This window comes from Aythya ferina (genome assembly GCF_964211825.1).
Source record: "Aythya ferina genome assembly, chromosome: 1".
NCBI lineage: Eukaryota > Metazoa > Chordata > Aves > Anseriformes > Anatidae > Aythya > Aythya ferina.
In genome coordinates, this window is record NC_140296.1 from 28,222,997 (window position 1) to 28,233,211 (window position 10,215).

The following is a 10,215-nucleotide window of genomic DNA, read 5'->3' on the forward strand; positions in this document are numbered from 1 at the left end:
AAAACGAGGGGACAGAGAAACATCAGGGGGCAATTTCCATCCCGACGCTGATGGTTTGTACGAGGAGCCGTCAAACAGAAGGTCAAAGCATGACGTTTGGCCTCCTGTGCTATATTTTAATCCGAGGAAAGGACTGAGCTATTTTCCTGACACTAACGGAATAGAAAGCACGTTTCTGTGTTCATCATGCTCTTCACATCGCGTTAGACTGAAGGCAAGTGAAGCAGTAATAGATTTTTGTGTCCTCGTTACACTAAGTGACAAATTCGTCTGGCAGCTGAGGGCAAGGGTTGCAGCTACTGGTTACTAGATCTTAGATTAAATTAAGAAGCTGAAAGAGACGAGGTATAAAGGGGAGGAAGCGACACACTATGTTCAAAAAGATCCATTCTATATTTCACCCCAGCTTCCACCGAAGAAATGTGACAGATGACATCCCTTACTGTGATGGCACAGGTTCTGCTGTCAGATTGATCCGCAGCAGTTCTATGTACGTCCTTGGAGGTGAGCAGGAAAAAGTTGGTGAATCACTAAAAAAATGCAAAAGTACATCCAGCATTGACTCTTGCTTCCAGTCAAAAGAGGAAGACAGGGACTGGATGTATTCTAAGACTCAGGACTGCTTGAAGTACTTGCAGGATCTGTTAGCCTTGAGGAAAAAATATCTTGACAACATTAATAACTTGAAATCCATGCATAGGACTGCAGATTCCCCAACATCCACAAAGTCATCCAAAACCGGAAAGAAGTCATTTCTTCTACTTCCTACCAAAGAGTCTTCTAAGGTAATTCTGAAGACCTAAGAACTTCTGTCATGTAAATAGTCCTAAGCCATGAATCAATTAGATGTATGACTTCTGCTGATTTTCTGCCTTACTGGTTTCAGCTACTTGTCTTTTTATTGTTACATCATTTGGAATACTACTAAATACCTTAGGATTCTTTCTGAGTAGTGTGAGGTCAAGTATGAATGACTGATAATGGAAAGAAACGTATGTGTTTGGAGGTGTGTGAAGAGAAAATAAGGAAAGAACTATGAGAGTATGGGAAGTATCTGAAAACAAGTTATGAAAAAGAGATCTGCTCTCTCAGTACTCTGACAGGCTACTTAAGTGCCTCAGAGTTCTCTGCTATGGTTATTTATAGCTGTTAATGACCACAAGCACAGTAAATCCCTGGGTTTACTGGCAGCCTTTTCATTGGCATAAAATTACTTACAGAAAATAATTGTGAATTCTTTGAAACAGCTACAGTTTTCTCTGACTGGTCAGGTAGCTTGTTAGTGCTACATTTAGCTATGGTGCAAGTTCTACTGATAGCCAATGAAGAATTCTTAGGGGTTTCTTTCTCTGTTAATTAGTAAGCTGTTGAGTAGTTGTGAGGCAGACAGTGTAGTTCTTTACCCTTTGCTGTAATGACACTGAAAAATAACACTGAATTTTTCATGCAGATTATTTCCATGTATCCTAGAGAGAAAAGCAATGCAAAGCTTCCTCATGGCTGCCTTTTACAGATCGCATGTCACTAGACAGTTCAGCAGTTAATTTCACCATGGGCTTGATTCAGTGAGGAAAAAGGAAAGAATTGCAACCAGACCTGCTTTGGCAGCAGGCTCACAGGTTACCCAGTGCAGCCTTTGAACTGGATATTAGCAGGGAAAGTGGGAAGAAGGGACATATGGCTGACCTACTGATTAATCCATGTGGACTTTACCAGAAAATTATTTCCACATTTAGATGTTCTGTCACAGCATAATGTCAGAATGGCTGAGGCTGAGCTCTGTTGCAGGCATTATTTAACCAAAGGACAAAACTCATGTTTTTACAGCTAGATGCCACATTTTTTCATTTTACTTCTTGATTTAACACCCATTCAGTCAGCAGGAATTTTTCATTTGGTTTTATTGGGTTTTATGTCATCTTTTTAATGCTTTGAGTGGTGATTCTCAGAAGCTGGGAATAAAATGTGGGAAACAACACTCTGCTCAGGGGGCTGGAGAAGACAAATTTTATAAAGACGTTACTATTTAAGACTAGGAAAACATCCAAAGAGAATGACTGAGATATAGGAGAGTGGTTTGCTGGTGCCATGTGCCAGGCGACAAATCTCAAGACTATAGATACACAGCTTATGAACTGACTTTTCATACCATCACACAAAGGTTGGCTTGATACAGGGGAGATTTACAGCATGCTGGCTCCCCTGATGAGCTGAACAGTGATGTAACGGAGCAGAACATAGCTAACCACTAGATAAGGGGGGAGAAATGAATGCAGAAGAACACTTAAACCAGGAACCAGAAGGCTGAGAAATAGATTCTGCCCAACTAGGCTTCAGGTAGCATTGTGACTTTCTGAGATTTGCCACTGAAAGTACCAGTTAAAAAAAAACACCAGAAGTTTAACTCAGGTTTAGCAAATATGTTTATCTCCCACAGGATGAGGCTAGGAGTGCAGTCATCTTACTGTGGCCAACAAGCTCTTTTGCACCAAGAGCCCTGATAGCGGGTGTCATGGTAACTCTATGAGCCTTCCCCTCAGGAACATCAAAAGGAACATATGCCACCCAGTGAGTTATTCTTGCTGACATAAATGGCAGGGCCACAGCTGTACCACCCTGACTTTGCAAAAATTAGGAAGAGGTCAAGAAGACTTCCAGACCATCCAGAATACTATGTTTTGTAACTCCAAGTTTTATGTTCATATACCACAAAGTTGATTTTATCAGCAGGCTTGAGTGGCTTTGTCCCTTACTACCTGTTTTTGTTAAATTACCTGTCATTGGGCATTCCCTTTTTTTTCCTCCTACCTGCTGTATGATTAATAGGAATGTGCTTTGTCCAGACAACATTGTCCTCAAGGCAGTTGTAGTTGTAGTCTAGATGCAAGTCCCAAAGCCTGGACTACAGGCTGGTTGTGGATTCAAAGTTTGCCTCTTGGGACTACTGAGAAAAAAAGAGAGGTGTGTCAGATGCTGGAAGTACACAGACATTTGTCTGGAATGTCTTTTAAACAGTAAGGGCTTAGTAATATCAACCATCACTGTTCTCAGTCAATGTGTGGTAGCTGTTATCTCTTAGCTCTACAGAGGATGTCAATCATCCCATAATGTCAGGAGGGGAAGCCAACTCATCTGTCTGCCTCCACCATCCCACTAATGGGGAGCAAGCTGGCCCTTTAAAGATGTGATACAGCATGTATTTTTTGCTTATGTACTTGAAACCCAGGACAGTACTTTCCTGACTTGGAATTGCTCTGGCGACATGCCTAGCTTGGGTTGGAATGGAAAATACACAGCCCTTCACTGGGCAGAGCCCCCATGAATGGCAGAAGGGTTCATCCCACATGGTCCTACAGAACTGCTAACCGAGGACTTTATGACTGCTTCAGCATTTATTGGCAGACGTGTACTTTTTTATCAAGACAGGCTCCTAATTTTAAAACCCATGGCTTTCCTGTGGGAATTATCACAGTGTTGAATGACTCACATTTTAGCACACACAGTCCTTTTCCATTTCAAAAAAGACTTTAGCAATTTAGATCTGGATTCATCTCATCTAACTTAGGCATTTTAATAATATGCTTAAATTAGTAACTAAGTTACCCCATGATCCCTTTGCAGTTAAGGGACAGAGCTGCCTGCAGAGGGGAATTCAGCCTACCTGAGGTCTGACTCATCTTCTGAAGGCACCAGAGCCCTGTATTAATTAGAGAAGGAACCCTATATGACTACATTTCTAGTGTGTGTGTCTCATTAGGTGCCTACTGCTAGGCAGAATAAATTTGGCCACAAAGCACAGCTGTCACCTAGACACCCAATTAAATAGCTTGATAAGGGGATTCTGAGGGATTTTATAAAATCCTGCTGGCAGTGCCCAAGTGGAAGATGTTTCGTGTTGAGCACGTAACAAGATGGACACTTGTTAGGCTGCTGGTCTGCTTTCTTTGATGGCTGCTCTGGAGTTGTCTGGACCCATGTCCCTTTCTGGCAGCTTGAAATATGGAACCAAATACAATCTTTGCAACTTCCTTATACAGTTCACTCATTAAGGGGTAATTTTGTCCAACCCTTAGCTATTTATTTATTATTATTATTATTTTATTTTTAACAGGCATCTATGGAGAGAAGAATAGTCCCACAGCACAGTTCAGATATAAGAGAAGCAATAGCATTCTTTGACTCGGTTATTGCAGATCTGGATTCAGAGAGATGGCGGAGAGTTCCTGACACGGATTTGCCAAACGTGGATGTTGATTTTGATGGTAGGGTATAAAACAGACAAAATATTAATACTTCTAGTGTGGGACAAATAGAGGAAACAGTGGCAATGTAGTTCCATGTTTGTTTGTTTAAAGGACACAATTTTCCTCCCAGAGTTACTTCCCAAATCCAGCAGTATTACATGCATTATGTGAAACTACAGTAATACTTTGCTTGATCCCTATTGAAAGGGTGCAAAACTTTTATTTGTGGCTGTTATGTGAAAGGGTGCAAAACTTTTATTTGTGGCCATTATGTGAGCAAACGTAGTACATGGAGTGCTAAGGTACTGTTTGTCCTCTGCCCAGGGTTAAATTCCACCACCGCATCTCTGCCCTGAGCTGTTCTCAGAGAAGAGCTATGAAAATGTCTCATTCTCATTTTTCTCATTGAGAAATCACAGATTCATAGAATCATAGAATGTTTTGGGTTGGAAGGGACCTTGAAGATCACCTGGCTCCAATGTCTCTGCCATGGGCAGGGACACCTCCCACTATACCAGGTTGCCCAAAGCCCCATCCAGCCTGGCCTTGAGCACCTCCAGGGATGGGGCACCCACAAGTTCTCTGGGCAGCCTGTGCCAAGGCCTCACCACCCTCTGAGTGAAGAATTTCTTCCTTATATTTAATTTAATTCTCCCCTCTTTTAGTTTAAAGCCATTCCCCCTTGTCTTATCACTACACCCCCCTGACAAAGAGTCCTTCCCCAGCTTTCCTGTAAGCCCCCTTTAAGTACTGGAAGGCGGTATAAGGTCTCCCCAGACCCTTCTCTTCTCCAGAGTGAACAACCCCAGCATCCATCCCAAATGGATGGATGTTTTCTCTCTAAATAGAAAAAAAGTGTTCCCTTAGAAGTTAGTCTAAATAATGGTATGTTGCCATCAGAAAGAATGGGATTACCTGACTAAATGAAGAGGTTCCCATCTGAACTCATTATCCATCTTGTATAATCAGTGGAGAGAATCCGACTTTCCCTTTGTTTGTCTGTGCTTTGGCTTAGACTAAGGTAAATACCTGAAACAGGTCAGGTTATTTTTGCCCTAAAAGAGTGTTCAGGACTTACTCTGACACATGTATTTGCACTGCAGACATTAAAATATCAGATAAGATGAATCCCACCCCAAGTGACATCCTGAAGTGTAAAGAGGGTGAAACCTATCAGTAAGCTTCTGGTTACTCAGGAAGGACCCAGGAACCACCTTGTTCTCTTACTGTACATATGAATATATCACTGGCAAACTCTGTTAACTTGGGATTATCTTCTGTCTTTCAGTTGCTAAGAGCACACGTGAACACAGTTTACATTCAAACTGGATCCTTCGTGCTCCCCGCAGGTACTCTCAAGATACTGCCCAAACAGCCAAGGCTGCAAACCAGTCTCAGAGAAACAGCCAACGGAGAACCACTGGCTCTAGGAAGAGGTTGGAAAGGCATCCCATGTACTTGCCCAAAGCGGTGGAAGGAGCATATAACACGTTAAAATTTAAGCCCAAAACACATAAGAGAGAATATTGAAAGAATATTCCATCTTCAGCTGAAGACAGAACATATTAAGTGAGGCACGAAAGAATTGCTTTTTTCAGAAAAAAATAATTAATTATTTATTTTTATCCCAGCCCATCTCTTGCTCTCTAGAAGTCACATGTGCAGTCACTGAAGGTTCTTTGTGTGGGATGTACTTTAAGCCATGGCAATTCCAACGCTGGACTCATTTGAGTGTTTAACTCATTGAGTTCATTGTGCCTAACAATACTGCTTTGTCATTCAGCTTGGGGGGAACTCCAACCTGACAAGCCCTTTTGTAGTGCTGTTATTGAAAGCAATGATTCAGAGATTGCCTGGTGCAGTAATTTTTATTCAGACTCCAGTACTGTAAAGCAATTCAGCTAAGACATTGTGATCTTTTGCACCAGTGTTTGCATCTTCAGAGTGGGAATGCAGAATTTTCTCCATTTTTTGCATGTGAAAATCTGTATGTGCCATCATTGACTCTGTGGCCTGAAAATATACAGCAGCACTGAGGTACAGGCAGGCTGTGGTACAAGCAGAAAAGGTTGCAGAGAATCAGCATTGGGAATCTAATGTTGCTTTGAGGAATTGCTCCAGTGTGTTCTGGAAAGAAAAAAAAAAGAAAGAAAGAAATACCCAAACTATCTTGTACTCTGCTTACTACTGGGAATCATTCTGTACTTGGATACAATGCCAAGGGATAGTAAGCATGCATAAATACATGCATAAATGTGTACAGCTTTCTTTCATATGGTAACACCCAGATGCTGAACGAACCTTATCCAAATGCTAGGAATACAGACAACCCAGTGAACGCGAGCTTAAAATCTTGGAGAAGAGCGCTTGGTGAACAAATTGAAGGAGATGTTGTTCTCAAGGGCAGAAGATAAATCATGAGCAAATTCATTGCATCAGCATTAAATTATAGCCAGTATTTGGATTTCTGCTAGCTCATCATTAAAAAATACATATTAGGAAGAACACAGTCTAAAGCTGTTCTTCTTCAGGCTCTTTTACCTTAGAGGTGATTTGTGATACATGTGATATTTAGAATTGTTAAGACCCATACTCTGACTATTTTACTGATGTACAGCAATGTAAAAATGCAAAGAATGTGATGTGAAGCTAAGATCCTGTGGATGTACTAACAATTGCCCTTCAGAGAGAGCATTACCTCTCAATACCTGAACTCCTACCATAGGAGTCAGCCTGAGCCACAATCCCCTGCTCAAACTTTGCCTTAAGAATTTGCTAAGATGTTTGGGATCAAGTCGTTGTTAACTTTTTCATCTGATGTTCAACTGTGGTTCACTGTGACAGATAGATCATAGCTACACTTGTATGACCAGATGGTGATTTCCTCATGATTTCTTGTTTCTACGGTTGGTATTTTTTGTGCCCACAGCCTTGGATAAATTGCCTGAGGCACTGGCCATCCATAGCATCCATCTAATATATCATAACCATCATAAAGCTTGTAAACACTACACAATATTTGGCGAGTGGCAATTCTGCTGATCCTGGTGACTTTATTCAACCAGCATTTCTGCCACAAGGTGGAAGTACCTCTCTCAGATCTCACTGATCAAGGACACTTTTTGTCATGAGATAGGAGAGTGCCAAAGAATATATGCTCCTCTATTCGCAGCTGGCATCTCCTGTTGGATTAAAGCATTTTGTTCATTTTTCTAGTAGAGTTCGTGAAGGGGAGGGAGGAATTGTTTCTGTAGTGCTTTAATCCTGGAGGTGCTTTTGTCACTCTTAGTCTGTATTCTTCTGAAAATAATCAGTTAAAACAACATCACTAACACATCTTTGTGTAAACTAAATTTAAATTAAGGTCTGGGTTTTGCTTCCCTGCTGTTGGTGCTTCCCACAACTAGTCTGCATACAGATAGCATCACTGCCTTTGTAACTCCCCAGTCCTGACCTGACTGCCCTGACCTGGGCATTGCAACTGTCTTTAGAGTTGTTCTGACTTTGATGTGGTCGCACAAGGCCACTCACTTCAGCAGAGAGAGGCAGAAGAGGCAGAGCACAGCCTGCTCCAAACACAGCCCCCTTGCCTGGGGTACCTCAAGGTTGGAGCTCTGTGTGTGTGTGAGAAAATGGGGGCTGCTGCACTGTTTTGGCAACTCTGACACCCTGAAACTCCTCTCCAAGCAGAATCTCACACCGAAGTTGTGGAGGAACAGTTTTCCTAAGTGTGTGGTCACTTTTTTTTTGCTACTGGGACATGAAACACAGAGAGATGCTGACAGAAAACCTCATTGTCATTTTGATGTACTGTAATAGAATTAAATGTGCATAATTAAAATACTGATGAAAGAAGAAGGAAAGGTTTCCAATGGTGTTCAGCCCTGGGGTATACTTTGTATTCATAGTGCCAAGGTTTTACTCACTGGAGTAGCCGATCTTTTTTGCTGTTGCTTCATGGATGCACTATGGTGTGCAAAACTGGACTGCTTCAGCATGTTTGAGCTTCCCTGTAACTTGTCCATCCTTATAAAGCTGAGGTATTTCTGGTCATCTCTCTGTGACAGAGGGTAAGGGTCCCCCTGCTGTCCAGCACACAAACTCCAGTGTTAAAAAAAAAAGGATTGCTAATTTTGACTTGGATTCTGCATTTTCTTCTTCTTCTTCTTTTTTCTTTTCTTTTTTTTTTTTTTTTCTTCTTTTTTTTTTTCTTTTTTGTTTTCCTTTCCTTTTATTTTTATTTTCTTTTCTCAAAGCTCACTTCAAGCCTATTATAATTTAAAGAAATCTTAATTCAAGTAATCAAGAAAAGAAAACAAAGCATTTTCTTTCTGAGGACATTTTCTACCTCCTAGTCCACAAATGCAGGCTTCTTTATTCTATTCTCTTTCAGTCATCTCAGGCCTTGTGTGCTCCTCAGATGGACAAGGCTCAGCTCCACCAGGAGAAGGAGGTGGGAGCTGGGGGTTCAAGCCCAGAAGATGGTTATTCTGATACCTAGGACAGCCCTGTTTAGCAGAAAGGGAGCAGGTGAGAGGAAAGGAGAACATTTCCACACCCCGTGATGGCTGCCTCCTCAGAGAAGTCTTTCGTGTGGATGGAAGAGGCCTCTGTGTTACCCTAAAACTAAAATGTGCCTCTGCCTAGCACCAACTCCGTCTAGGCAGCTTTCCACTAAGTTTCCATGAGCAGTTGGTTGGCCTGTGAAGGTGCCTGTTGGCTTCTCTGAATCATACTCTCCAAGGCTTTGGAGACAGAACTGTCTGCTCTGGCAGCAAAGGGAGCCCCTTGGCTTTGTGTAGGCCCTCTAAATTACCTTGATGCAATGTGCGGTTATTTTCAGGTAATTAATTAAGAAGCTACTACAGGTGCCCTGATGATGCAAACTGCACAGAAGAATTATTTATGACCGGCAGAGCTCCGTATGACCTAGATCCCTTGCAGAGATTAGTAGTGAGGCCTTTCAGTCACGTCCCCAGGCTGTGACAATGAAATGAATAAACTCAGGGCATCTATTGATGGAGGTCGCTGTATGTGAGCGTTCCCAACAGCACTGAGCTCCAAAAGCTCTTTTCCAGAATGTGTTGGAGTAACGGGCAAGATCATTAGGAGAGTATCTCTTATTTCATTGTTTCAGATCCAGCTCAGCTGAAGTAGTGGGGTATTTCAAGTTCCTTTACCTAATGTCATTGCTGACCACTGGCCTCTGGCTATGAATTTCGGTGACGCCACAACCACAGCTGTCTGTGAGAAACTAGACACTGTGTGCAGAAACCCAATAACTGAAGAGAGATGAAGTCTGTTGAAGAAGTCATGTCCTAGGGGATTCAAAATCATTTTATTTATACTATCCTTCTGTGTTGAGCAAGTCGGTGTAACCACAATGAACGTAAGTGAGCTGAAATTGCAAGTGTCTTTGGCAGACATAGAAGAAATATAGGCAGCTAATGGAAAGTTGGCAGCTGGACAAGATGTGCACTCTGGTTTGAATCTTTCAGTGCCATAAAGTTACAATGAAGGCAGAAGGTGTCAGCACCGCATTAAGTGATGCAGGAAGCCCTCCAAGGTAATGCATAGCAAAGATATACGGTTATCTGCAGCTCAGGACTGAATGGGCTGCACAAAAAATATTAGATTAGCACCTAGTGGATGTCCTCAAAATTTTCACAGCTGTAGGGACAGTCCATAGCATTTCATGGGCAAATTTTGGACAATTCCTGTTCTGTTTCCATGGTGGAGCAGGTCCACAAAGGGAAAAAAAAAAGCAATGTGAGGATGGCTGGTCACAGCAGGCTATGTTTAGGGGGCTTTTGCCACATTTTGGTCTACTAAGTGATCTATTAAAAATTTATCCACCCTTTTTAAGGCAAGACCAGGCACCAATGCTTAAATGGCTCAGTGATTCTGATACCCTGACACCTGTCAGAAGATGAGAAATGAGGTGGCCAGTTAGAGAAAATGCAGAGAATAT

The 10,215-nt window shown here is 41.9% G+C and overlaps 1 protein-coding gene across 1 annotated transcript; it reads left to right on the forward strand.

The window, feature by feature from the left end:
• Window positions 1-371: 371 nt before the first annotated feature.
• On the forward strand, window positions 372-5,774 carry LOC311429657 (uncharacterized protein C13orf42; the record flags this gene model as incomplete). Its single annotated transcript, XM_084505724.1, has 3 exons — window positions 372-785; window positions 4,112-4,262; window positions 5,533-5,774. The coding sequence occupies 3 exons, from the start codon at window positions 372-374 to the stop codon at window positions 5,772-5,774; spliced, it is 807 nt and encodes a 268-aa protein (XP_084361850.1).
• Window positions 5,775-10,215: the final 4,441 nt, after the last annotated feature.